Raw genomic sequence first — 13,566 nt, forward strand, 5'->3', positions numbered from 1 at the left:
TACTGAAGCATGAGACCATTGTTACTACCCATCTGCCACATTCATTCTTGGTGCCACTATAACACCCGTCAGACCTCATTTTCCCCTGGGTGGAACACTCTTCCATATAAAAGACAAGTGTCACACCTCAGCAGGGAATAAGTGGTCTCTGCTTTTAAGCTTGCTGTCAGTAAATACTCCGTTGTATCTCTCTACTCTGACTCATGTCTCTGTGTTACTCATGCCCTGCCATATGGACTTGACAGTGTGTGTAAGGGGCTGTGGAGTGGGAGAGTGCAAGAATTCATGACTCAGGTCAGCAGGTAGATATGCAATGAGAGCAATGAAGCCGATTTTGAGCACAAACAAACACAAAATCAGGGAAGCAGAATAGCAGGCTGTGGCAGAAAGCACTGAGAAACACAGAACAGAGGCAGAAAGCCCGGCTAAGACCTTGAGTGGTGCTTTCAGAGCTAGTTCTTCCTACAATGCAAGCCAATAATCTCTCTCCAGAGTTCTTTTTATAAATCCTCTGCCATTTCATCTATGACTCTCCCATCACCACCCTGCAATCTTTGGCCCTGATTTCTCTTGTTCCTCCCTAGTTCCTTACTTCTCTTTGATTCTACGTTTTGTTGGTTTGTTGTTTTTTTTTTTTCCCCTCAGCCTCAATTTCCCTGCTTGTATCTCTTAATAATCATCCCAGTATCTCCACTGCAAATGGAATTGAGTATTCCATATTTTCTGAGGGCCACCTTTTCTCCTAATTTCTTTTTTATTTTCAGGAAGAGGTGATGAACAATTTTGGCATTACTTCTATTCCAACTACCACAGTTGCCAGCTGGCATCCTGCTTTCCCCTTCTTTCAAGCACAGCCAAGAACAGCAGTAAGCTATGGCTCAGTTTTTATGAGCATTCACATAAAACCTACATCCTTAGACTGAAAAAGCTATAGCATAACTATTTTTTTTAATGGTTTATTGGAAACCATGTTGGCATTTTTCTTAAAATGCAGGGTCCTGAATGGGGATATTACTACTTATTTTAAAAAAGGATGTTTGTAGTCTATAGGAAAAAAAGTGAGCAGAATTATTCCAAGCTTCTATTTTTTTTTTTTTTTTTTTTTTTTTAAACCAGTGTCAGAAGCTGAGAGAGCAGCACTGGATTATGACTTTAAAATACTTACCTTGGCAATAGTATAGGTTAATTAAGCTGTTAGGCTTTTGCTCAGTGGTCTGGGCTAGAGAGAAAAGATGCACTACTATGTTGGATTCAGCTGAAACCCAACCAATATTCCCCCAGTCTAGCAAGATGTACAGTGTCACTGTTGGACATGAAATGATTCACACGGATGCATCTTGAGATGTGGTGAAAGAAAGAGAGTACTTTATTTGTTCTTTCAGTATTTATAGGTTTCTGACCACGACCAGGCATTGGATGGTCAGGTTAACACCTTCCCAACCGCACTGGCCGTAAGAGATGTCCATCAAAAGGCATATCTTTAATGGAATGTATAAACACCTATGTTTATAGTTACTTTCCTGGGAAAGTGGCTAGAACTTGTAAAAGCAATATTGAAGGCCTGATTCTCAGGGTGACAGTACAGCTATTTCTTCTGCCACTTCCCATACCTACATTTTGTTGTCCAGAAGCATGACTTGGTGATCTAAACTACCCCTATCTTTGCCAGTGACTGCAAACAAATCCTTCGGGCTCAGTTCTCCAAGCTTCTGTGGCCCAGCAGCACCCACCTGCTCCTTCGGCCAGGGTGCCACAGTCACCTGTGTGCCAAGGCCAGAGGAGGGAAGGGGGTTGGAGTCCAAAATGATTTGCATGCGCAGACTGTGTCTGTACAAGGAGAAAGGATCTCTGTGTAACTTCAGCTGCCTAAGGAATGAGTGGGAATATCACAAAATGGGTAAAGGTTGTAAGGGACTACAGTGGGTCATCATCATTCCCCCTGTTCAAGCAGGGTCCTCCTAGAACACATTGCACAGGATTGTGTTCACACAGCTCTGGAATATCTCCAGTGAGGAATACTCCACAACTTCTCTGGAAATCTGTTCCACTGCTCGGTCACTTGAGCAGTAAAGAAGTTCTTCCTCATATTCAGGTGGAATTTCCTGTCTACCAGTTTCTCCTGTTGCCTCTTGTCCTGTTGCTTGGAACCACTAAGAAGAGTTTGTCTCCATCCTCTTGGCACCCTCTCTTTAGGTATTTATATGTACAGAATATCCATGTGCAAAAGTAGCTGTGCAGATTTCACACAGGAAAAGTGCAACAGAAACACTGAGAGCAGGGCAAGAGTGTAATTTTGAGGGAGCTTTATCCCCATTTTTGCCCTTGATGAAGACACACAGCCTCTAATATAGCTTTACATTCTTCTTATATTAAGATCCTCAAAACTGCACACGGGATTCGAGGTGAGGCCGCACCAGAGCGGAGCAGACCGGGACTGCCACTGTTTCTACTTTGGATATTTCATCGCTCGACTTCTCTCGGGGAGGCCTGAACGGGGACGAGACCAGGCTGGGCACAGGGCCGCGACAGAGGGAGGGATAAAGCGGGAAGAGGGGGGTGCGGCTTCTTTCACTTTTGGGGCAAATAAACAGCGGGCGCTACCACGGCCCCGCCCTGCGGCCCGCCCGGCCCCGGTCCCGCCCCTGCCCGCCCCTCGCACGCCGGGACCGCGCTGGGAATCGCGCTCTGCCGCTCCCGTGGTGCTCCCGCTGCCGCCGGAGCCGCGGGCCCGCCCGGCCGTGCCGGCGCCGGGCGGGAGGATGCGGCGGTTCGCGCGGGTGGCGCTGCTGTGCCTGGGCTGCGCCGTCTGCTCGCTGCTCTACGGCCTCAGCCAGCTGGCCCTCTCCCTGGAGCAGGAGCCTGGCGGCGGCGGCCGCCAGAGGCAGGCCCGAGACCCCGCCACGCCCGGCGCCCGGCGGCAGGCAGGGAGCGCGGGCCGGGGCGAGGCGGGGACCGAGAGGTACGGGGCGCGGGGGCCGGAGCCGGGGCCGGGCGCGGGCGGCGGATCCCGCCGCATTCCTGCGGGGAGGGCCGGGAGGGCGGCAGCGTGCCGGTCTCCGTGCCGGTCTCCGTGCCGGGAGCGGGGGCCCCCGGCTGCGCGGGGCCGGCCGGGCGGCGGCGCCGAGGCCTGGAAGGCGCTTTCGGGGGCAGCGGGCGGCGGTGTCTGTGCGCTCCCTCCCGGCGTCCCGCGGCTGGCCGGAGAACGGCGGGTGGGGAAGCCTTAAACAAACAAGAAAAACTTTCGGGAGTGGCGTTGCCGGCGACCGGGGCCGCCCCCGTGCGCGTTCCCGCGGCGCTAAGCCCGTCCCTGGCTGCCGCTTGGTGGGACAGGGCCAGTGAGGCGATGAGGGCTGCGTTTCTTTCTTCCAAAAGGAGAAAATTTCACGGTGCTCCTTTAGGTCTGAAAGTTAGTAACTTTATGATTATCAAATATAACTTCAGTGAAGTAAAACTGTTTATTATGGGTTACCTTTATACAGCCAGTCTTCTCACAGAAACCAGTGAGTTCAGTTCTATAATTAAAGGGGTGCATATCCGAGCATCTCACACTCTGCATAGTTCTGTTGCCCTCTGTCAGCAGAAATTTTAATGTGGCCAAGTGGTGAGTGAGATTATGGAATGGAAATTACTAGTTTGCCTTCAGTTTCATAATCCTGTTCACCTGTGGCTGCTGGAATCCTAAAGCAAGAAAAGAGGAGTGACAAGAAGTCTGTTACTGAAAATGGAGGAGAAATTGGAACCAGACCATTCTGGTCTAGCTCTAAGGCTGTTCAGATTCTACAGCAGTTTGCTAAAGCAAAGCGAGTTTGTTGGTTTGGCAATAGTCACTGCTTCCCAGTGCTGTGCAAGTTCTGGTGGCCCCCAGTCCTTGTACTGCTTGTGCTCCTCTGAGCACACGAGTGAGTTGAGCTCGTGTGGTGACCTGCTTGAAAACTACCTAGTTTTCGGCCTACTCAGCTCTCTGTATTGCCTCATCATGTAATTATAAAAGTGTCGATGCTGTTGTAAAGGGCTTGTGGAGGATGGCAGGATGACAAGCTGTGACTTAATAATATTAAAATACCATGAAAAAGCATTCTGAGTTACTAGGGGTGGAGTCAGCTGAAATGTCAAACCCAGCTTTCGACTGGTAAACTACTTGAAAGAATTTTTCCCCTGCGTTTTTGCTTTACTTCAAGTTAACACAGATTATAACATGAAAAAACTCTAAGGATGATTGTGCCTCATTTCTAGTTCGTGATTAAAAACTCCTTGTAAGTGGTTGAAATCTACTAGTTCTAAATATAAATATGATTAAAAAATAATATATATTATATTTGATTTACTAAAGAGAAGATGCAGTTTAAATGAAGCAAACTTTTGTTGGGTAGAGGATGATAATGTAAATAAATTATTTGTACTATTAAACACTAAAATTACTTTAACCTGCATCATACTGTTAGTAAGCAAAAGAAGAACCAAGTTTATTTTAAAAGCTATACTGTTATAATATTTGTACTAAAAGTGTAGTTTTTAAATAAAATATACGAGTGAAGAAGAACCTCAGCAAGGTGCAAGAAGCTTCCTTCTTGCTGCAGTGACATCAGATGAGATATAAATCTGCCCCGTGTTGTAAAATAGAAAAGTTTTACTAACTGAGAAAATTCTTACCCAAAGGTCTCAAGTGCCACAAGTAATTCCACTGTGTACAGTTTTGTAGGGGCATATCGCCTTGCAAAACCAGTGTCTGTTACCACCTGTGTGGGAATTCTTTACCTATAAACTGCTGTCAAGCTGAGGGCTCAGGATAAACATAGTTTAGTAATAAGTTATTGAAACATGCTGTTTGTGCAAAAAGTAACTTATTTGTCAGTCAGACTCTTAGAAAAGTCCCTAGGAGGCTTTTATTTAAGGAAAAGCCCTGTCCTGTGACTGTTAAGAAATGTCCCATTGAATGTTCCTTTAGAAGCATTTTTAAATTATTCTCGAGTGTTAAACTGCATTACATTCACTTTTGTAAGTGATACGCACATCTTGCTGAATGTATTGGTGTTTTTCAGTTTTTATACATCAGCTACTTCTTCAGTAGAGATGGAGCACTGTGGCCACATCTGTTTTATGCCCACTTCTCACTGTCTTGTGATCATGTAATATCCTGAAGGGTAACCTTACAGAGTAAATTTCATTTAGATCACCTTCTAATCCTTGAAATTTAACAGTTTGTGTGCATTAGTAGTAACTTTCATAAATGGGTTGCTTCAGCTGTGTTCACTGATAGCTTTAACATAGATTTCAGCAGAGCAAATCTATCATCTGAAGGCATTTGTGCACTCAGCGGGGTTTTTCTTTAGCCAAGAAGTGTTTTCTTTGCCTGAATAGTCTAGTTGTTATATACCACAAGGGGAGAAACACCTGGATCATGCTCTGGGATAGGGGAGGGAGACACTGAATTTTCTGTTAGTTTTTGGAAACATGCAAACATGAAAACTGCAAGCCTTGGATAAGGGTTTGGAATGCTTCACCTGAAATAATTTAGCAATGGTGATGCCATGTTTAAGAAGAAAATAATTGAAAAGGAGGTTCTGTATTGAAACTAGAATTACAGGTTGAGGCAGGTTCTTCCAATAAACGTAATAATTAACAGGAGTTTATTGGGTAATCAGTTTGGTAAGGAGTTGTTTGTTTCAAACGCTGAACTGGCCTGAGGAACAAGAGGACTGGAGACTAAAGGCTTGTATCTTGAGACTTGATATAAACAGCTGAAGAACACAAAGAATTTAATAGCTAAACATCTTCATAAATGTCTTGGAGGCAGGACTTAAGGGGATACTGAGCAAGTTTGCAGATGATACAAAAATGTGAGGAGCTGTTGACTCTGTCAAAGGCAATATTTTGGCAATATTGCCACTTCAGTTGGGCAAATAATGTTCATCTTACTATTCAGGTCCAAAGTGCTATTCTAATAGCAATTTTGAGATATACAGAAGTCTGTTGTCAGTTCTATGAATTTAGTGCAGTCAGTGAATTTGACCCAATTAAAATGGAGCATGTTTCCCTTATGCTGTAGTTTAGCATTTTTGTGCTGCCAGCCATACCGTTCCGCTACATGTGGCATTGCTGCTTGATTGTACCAGTCTCTTGATCTCTAACTGGTCTGGCAGAGGGAGAGTTAAGTGGATTATAGTGCATGAAAAAGGGTCAAAAGTATATCCACAAGCTTAGCAGAGGAGGGAGGTTATGCCAGGTAGCTGGTTCTTTCCTTGATCTGTACACAGCTGTTTTCATCGGTATAAGAGCTTAGGCAGCAGTTTCACCAATTTGCTTCTCAGCTATTCTTATTTTAAGAAATTAGTCCAGAACCTGTCAAAGAACTTCAAAATGTGAGGTAAACTTAAAAGGATGAAACATTGAATAATTTGAAGTTGAAACTTCGATTTAATACTCTGCTGAATTTGACAAGCATTTGACCAGCAAATATTATTTTGCATAGGAATGTTGTGAAGCAATGAAATGTTATCAAGATTTTTCCAGTTAAAAAGTTTAGGTATCGGACATCTTGCATTGCATCGACTATATCCAAATAAAGCCATTGCGTCTATGACAACATATGTCATAACAAATTTGTGGTATTGCTGCAAATGTTCAGAAAAAGCTGTTGAGGAGAATTAGAAATTCTTGGTGCATTTGGAAGTTGAATTAAGCATCTTATCACCCCAGTTTTTTACTCCTGTATGATTATGAGCAGGAATGAAATTCATCCTTCCTGTTTTGCTGCACTTGTGGGCTATGCTGTAGGAGAGATGTGAGTCTGTCTATTAGTTGGTTCATGCAGTTAATAAAACACAGATTGTTAATGAAATGAATTATTACAGGAATGTAGTCATCAGGGCTGCACCCCTCACCATTTGGACATTCTGTGAAAGTTTGCTGTGGAGTTACAGTAGTACAAGAGATGCCACATGGATTGAAAAGTATTTCTGAAAACCATGACCTCCATTAAGAAAAGGAAGTTAGTACTGATTGTTGAGGGTTTTCTTGTGGTTAGAACTTGACCTGCCAGAGGACAGGGCCTCAGTCCTCATGACAGCAACTTATGCACTGCTGTGTATTTTGCACACTAATTTGAAATGGTCCTTTCATTCTGAAAAGCTTTCAGGTCACAATATAGACACCTTTTCTATGTCTGCAATAGTAAAATTTCTACTATGCAGAGGTGTTGAAACTAAATTAACTGATAGAGGTAGTTAAGAAACGGCTTAAGTTGCTTAAGGGAGAGATGCTTTGAGTTGGCAAACAGATCACTGAGAATGCTTGTCTCTGACACCAGTGATTTTTGAAACTTCATGTTTCTTTTTTATATTTTTGACAGTGGTAGGTATTAGAAGTGGTCCAGCCCAGTAGTGTGATGGAGGCAAGGCTGCTGCATTTCCATGTTCCTGGGTCCAGGCAGTAGCAAAGCAGAGCATTTATTCCAATGGGATCATAGACTCTTAGCACATACACACATGGCTGTCCACTAGAGATCAGCACACAAGAAACAGTGCTTGCACCACCACAAGCAAGGGTCCTGATCCTGTTCCCTTCTCTGACTGATCAGGGTGAAAGGTTTTAACGAAAAATACATCAGTGTATGTAAGATGTATCCCTGCAGTAACTGGCCTTAGACTCTTGGTCCATCCAGGAATGGGCTTCTGATCCTCTGGCCTCCACTGTTGCTGACCTGAGTGTGAACCCTCTAGGCTTGCAGCCCCAGTTCAGTTTGTGGTACTCACACCCTCTTGGATGTGCAGACACATGTACAGGTGAATGTGCTGGATCTCTCCAGTTACTGGCCTCAGCCTTGTGGCAGCTGGCCACATAATTGCCTCATGAAAGGGAGGGAATCTTTTGGATAGCTAGTGTCTTAAACATTAGCCGCTCTTCAAACCCCAGGTGGCCAGCTCAGACTTTCTGGTGCTTCCAGTTGCCATCCCTCAGACCCTAATCTCTTGTGGCTATGTAAGAGAGGTTCTTTCAGTAGCTCAGACTTGCTGTTCTCTGCATAGTCTGGCCCAGTCTGACACCTGGCTCCCGAGCCTCTTGCTCTGCTTGCAGGCTGGTCTGGCAGCTGGTGGTTATGTGCACCAACATGCACACAGCCACACGCTGTGTGCACACACCTCTCCTCATCTCTGGTGCAGGCTCTTGGGCCCCTCGGATCTGTGGCCATCTTCTCATTTGCAGGCACTTTGATCTCTGTATGTGCAGATGGAATGGAGCCCCTCTGTCATCCAGGAAAACAGAAGTCTTCACATGTGACTGGACCCTCTTATCTTCTCTCTCCGTTTTTTCCATTCTCCTTCCTCCCAAGTCCACCTTTGATCCCACAAGGAGTGCTACACCCTTTCAGGCAGTACCTCCATTAGGCTGTCAGTAAACTGGCCTGGGGAGTCTCTCCTGTTACCTAAGCTGTGGATGGATCATCTGCCTGGTTCATGTGCTCTCTGCCCTTGTGAATTGGGGCTGGGTTAGGGAACTCCATGTGCCTTGGTTCATTTCACCTTACATTCTTTTCTGCTTTCTATTTGTGGGGACTGGCCTTTAATCATGTAACAATAATAGATGTGAGCAAAATATCCCTCCATAGTACTGAAGGTGACTATTCCTGTGTGACTAGTAACCTCTCTGAGGTAAGAATGACTGTTCCTGTTTGTGAACAGGTACAATGCATCTCCCTAGCTGTGTAAAGCAATTTTTTGTAGTCCAAGCTTTCCTCAAATTTTATTTCAAGTAAAAAAATACCTTAATGAGAGGCATTTTAAATGATCTTATTGTGAATGCCTAGAAGAAAATGTTGTCCAATTATTCCAGTCTCTTAATCCTTTATGTGAAAAGCCTTTGGAGAATATGGTAGCATGTGGTCAATTGGGAGAGATTGCTGATGACAGGAGAATGTCTTGAGCTAACATTAGTTAAATTGCATATGTACGTATCCTAGTAACACTTTTGTTTTAAACATGCAATTTATGAATCAAACCCAAGGCTGATAATCTTGCAAAATGGAATATTGGAAAGGCCTAATGGGTCAGAGAAACAATTTAGCCATTACTTCAGATTTGTCTCTTGCCTTGGTAGTTTGGGTAGGATAATACTCAAGACAGCTAAGAAAACTCTTGTTGACAGCTCTAAGAGGAGTCCCCTGTAATATTAACATAGTAATCTTCCAAACCAGAGAATTCTTTTGGAGAGATTGTCTATTAATTTATCCTAAAAGTAATGAGAAACAGTTACTTCAAAAAGCTGATAGTAGAGATCGTAAAGATTGTTCTTCAGATAAGTGCAAGACTTTACGTGCCTTGAAGTTTTTATAAAACTTCAAAAGCCACAAAGAGTAATGTAAGAAAGAATCTGGCAGAGAGAGCTCAAGGTTTTATGCTTTGGTAAAGAGTAGTGCAGATGCTCCTGAAATAGAGTTGCAGTCTGTATTTTCGGGTTTTGTACCTGGGTATTTATTTGTGGAGAGCATTCTTAAGTAATGAAATAAAATTACTTGAAAATTCTTGCAAGCACATTTATCTACAGAATATAAAGATTTCCTGTGATCTACCAAAGAACTGCACCATCCCCCACAGCATGTAAATGAGGCTTTGTGAAACACTGTGTTTATCAGGTCTTTTTTCTCAAGTGTTACAAAAAGCAGAAATTACATAGCTTGACATTTTTTGATGTTACATTAAGCAATTATTTTCTGGTATTTGCAAAACATTGGCCTTTACAGGTTTCAGATTACACTTCCAAGATGGTACTGATGAATTTCAAACTTGCAAAGCCAACTTTCAGTAGGGTTCTGAGCTATAGTCCTTAAATACCTTTTCATCAGCCGCTTTTGTATTGGTTTTCTTCTTGCACGTCTTTCATTCACAGATACAAACTTTCAAAGGAGAATAAACACTACTGGCTTTGTATCACCAGGGCAGGGAGCAGAGAAGGTTGTTCAAGAGAATATTGTTTTACAATATTCTGCTTACTCATTTCAGATCGTAATTCTTGATGTTGATTTTCTCACCAGAACCTTTGAAATAGACACTTCTGTTTCTTTTTAAAAATATTTTCTATATTGTGGTTGCATAAAATGTAATGGTGAACTGCTAAACCCTGCTTTTTTTAGCTGCTAGTGTAGCACTAAGTCAATAAATTGTTAGTGTTGCTGTTAGTATGAAGAAAGAAAATTTGTGAAATGTTGTGATTATTTCTGTGTTACATTAACCATTTGTTATGAAACAATGGAATTCCTTGGTGCTGCTAAGTCCTGTTTTTTATTAAAAATCAGATTTGCACGTTTGCACTGACTAGAGTAATGGATGAATAGGGATTGTGTTAAATGGACAGTGTAACCTCGAAAATGAAAAGTTACAGTTACTCATCTGTTTTGAGTAGATGAAGGTGTTGAGAAGGTCAAGTTCTTTCTAGCAATAAGGGTTGTCATTCACTTATTACCTATGGGCTTAATTTAATCCTAGAACATAGAAGAATCCTCAAAAATCTCAGCCCCTCTGTTTTTCTCTAATTCTAAAATGTTCTAAAAATTTTGAAGAGGAAAAGCTAAAGGATGTGGGACTATTCTACCTTTAAAAAATTCTGATTGGCATCTAATACCTTCTCCTTTGTATTCAAGTTGCATTACATAGCCAGTTTTCTGCCAACTAATTAACTGTTCAGCTTATGCTTGAGCTAGGAGACTGTCCATTGAACTTTGCCATAAAATCAGTAACGTTTATATAGGTTATTTTTGTCTTATTCTGTTAGGTGTAAGAATTTGTCTGTATCTTTCTGGAATTCCTATTGGATGCTGCCCTCTGATGTTTGTGGAATGAACTGCTTTTGGGAAGCTGCTTTTAGGTAGGATGTTGTTAAATAGTACTTTATTGTTTGATTGCAGACAGATGTAGCTGATGCTTTTTGGCTCTTTAGAAAGGTGGCAAAACAAAATGTCTTGATTATTTCACATGCATTTCACCTGCTTATATTGTGGTTGCCTTTAGCTGGATTTTTTCTTGTTACATTATATTCTGGAATTGTAGAATCAAGTGTTACTTTAGTAAGAGTAGTTTTTTAAAATTATATTGCTTCGTTAAATAGAAACTTGCTAACGTCTGTTAAAAACCTGTCTGAATATAGTCTACAAAGTTAATGATAAATTATTTTCCTGAAATAAAATTTGCTGCACACTAATATCCATGATACAACTTGCAATAAAATGATATACTTAGAAATTACATGTGGATTTTTTTTTAATTCAAGTTCCATATTTTGTAGAATTTAGGAAGATACTTCATCCAAAAGCACTGAAGCGACCATTTTGAGTGTTCTTTAACATTTAATGTGTTAAAGAGTAGACTGTCTCCTTAATGTTGCATCTTTAGCAATAAGTTTAAATATTTTGATGTGGTGGCTCAGATGCTTTAGACTGTCACATTATACAAGTAGCTTGAAAAGAAGTAAGCTACTTGTCAGGTTATTCTCTAATCACAGACTCTGGTCTATGAAGAGTTATATACTCTTCAGTATATAATTTAAAGTTTTAAGCCAATTTTTCTTACATTTAAAATTTTACTGATCATCCTTTGATATGGTTATCTTTTCCTATTAGTATGAAGCTTGAATATTTCTGGGAAAGCAAAAGGGAAAAAAGTTTAGCTTCACAAGACTTAGTATTTTTTGAAAATTATGGTTGTGGGAAAGGCTGTAGATCCCTTATTCCTTTCTGCTTGTGTATTGTCAGTGCTTTTTAAGCTCATCAGTTGTCAAGACATTCCTTAAAGAGTTTATTTAGATTGATTTTTATTCTGTTAGTGAACTTCATCTGCTATTTGGGACTGATGAGTTTTTCTCATTGCCATTAGTAGCAATCCATCCTGTGTCAATCCATAGGGATTTGCCTGATTTTGTTAGGCAGATTTAGCTTCCTGAATAGACAGAAATAACTTTTTTTTTCCTTGTAGGCTAGCTTTTGGGAGTTCAGCTTTATGAAGTTTAGCACAGTGGGATAAATCAAATGCTGTTGATTGAGGGTGTAAGGGCTTAGCTCATGCTAGGTGGAGGGACAGGATGTGATTGTAAGCTTCATTTAATCCTTGGACATCTGAGCCAGTTTTACACTTGTAGTGCAGAGAGAGGAGAGGTCTTGCTGTCTTCTGACCCCACTAAGCATGAAGAAATCCAGTAATGCACAAAAATAGCAGGAAACTTCCTTTCTGGATAGTCTGTCAGGCTTGAGGCAAGTGGAACCTTGGAACCAGAAATTGACAAATCCTGTGCAGTTTATTTGCACATACCTTAAGCTGTAACTTTGATTGATCTATTAAGAATTCTATATGTGTCTGTGAAGACAATTCTGTCGAAGTATGCGTTGATTATGACTTTACTGGATGAGTCCACTTTTGTGATGAAATATGGTTCATGGTGAACGTCTAGTGTTTGCAGAATTTCATGTTTATACATCTTGAAATTAGAAGAAAAAAAGCTGCTTAAATAAGTAAAGGGTGTGTAGTGTTCAGATTAAACATTTCACATTAAGCTGGATTGTTTTATCAATATTTTACTATTAAATTAATCCACATATGTTGTATTGACTTCAGTGCTTGTTGAATTCCTCAGTGAGATGCTCTAAGTTAGAGTGGGCCACCATGCTTCTCCCAAACTTACTCTGACTCTGTTTAATATGTTCACTTGGAGTCAGAGGAGTTTTTGTAAGACAAGAAGTGGGGAAAGATGGCAGGGAGAAGGAGAAAGTGCTCACTCTTTGGATAGCAGCAATTGCTATCCAGCAATTGCTGGGCCTGTGTCCTAAGCCTCATTTCCCTGTATGGGCTGGAATAACAAAGAATTGCAGTTTCGGCTTTGGCTATGAGTTATAATTGTGTTTAATTCTCAGACAAAGTGTGTGCGTTGTACTGGGTGCACTGAGAAGCTGAAGGCTGCTTCAAGTACGATACTTCTGAGTTGTGTTCTGGTTTGCAATAGGATTTTTGGAGGAAGAGGAATGAATTTAATTGCATGCATGTTTATTAACCACAGCAAGTGAAGTCTAGCATTCTTGATTTTTGAGACAATACCTGTAGGGTCACTTCAAGGTTCTTCATGAGGATAGTCTGTTGAAAGCTTTTTCCATAAAGAGGCAAAATTGTGGTTCTAAATTGAGTATGTTCTGCAATGGGAAGGAATGATTATTCTACCATAATAATGTCTTAGGCCAAGTAATTTCATCCTGGATTGACTAAACCTTTGTCATAGGTGTGATTGTTACAGTGAGGTACAGAATAAAGCTGAACTATGAAGAGATCAGGATAAGGGAGAGGGATATAAGGAAAACCTAAGAGTTATATATTTGATTGAAATCTGAGGATGGCTACTTTCACTGCTTATAAACATGCCAACAAAATAGTAGGAATCCAAATTAATTTGCTTTTAATAGATGTGGCCAAGTCTGGTTATTGAAATGCACTAATACAAATCTTGAATCTATTTGGGCTGATTTAATTCATGAGAACACTCAATCCATGAGATAGCACTGTTTAACCAGATTTTAAATGAGCTTGTGAATGGAAA

The 13,566-nt window shown here is 41.4% G+C and overlaps 1 protein-coding gene across 2 annotated transcripts in view; it reads left to right on the forward strand.

Annotated features, from left to right (window-relative positions):
- The first annotated feature begins 2,644 nt into the window (after positions 1-2,644).
- Positions 2,645-13,566, forward strand: part of LOC131592321 (glucoside xylosyltransferase 1) — a 30,377-nt gene continuing 19,455 nt past the window's right edge. Inside the window, exons 1-2 of one of the 2 annotated variants that reach the window (XM_058863741.1) lie at positions 2,645-2,959; positions 10,765-10,857. In XM_058863741.1, the coding sequence (XP_058719724.1) occupies positions 2,760-2,959; positions 10,765-10,857 (293 nt within the window). In that variant the 5' untranslated portion in view covers positions 2,645-2,759. The remainder of the gene's footprint in view (positions 2,960-10,764; positions 10,858-13,566) is intronic. The other variant, XM_058863743.1, reaches the window with a different exon arrangement.

This window comes from Poecile atricapillus, chromosome W (assembly GCF_030490865.1).
Source record: "Poecile atricapillus isolate bPoeAtr1 chromosome W, bPoeAtr1.hap1, whole genome shotgun sequence".
NCBI lineage: Eukaryota > Metazoa > Chordata > Aves > Passeriformes > Paridae > Poecile > Poecile atricapillus.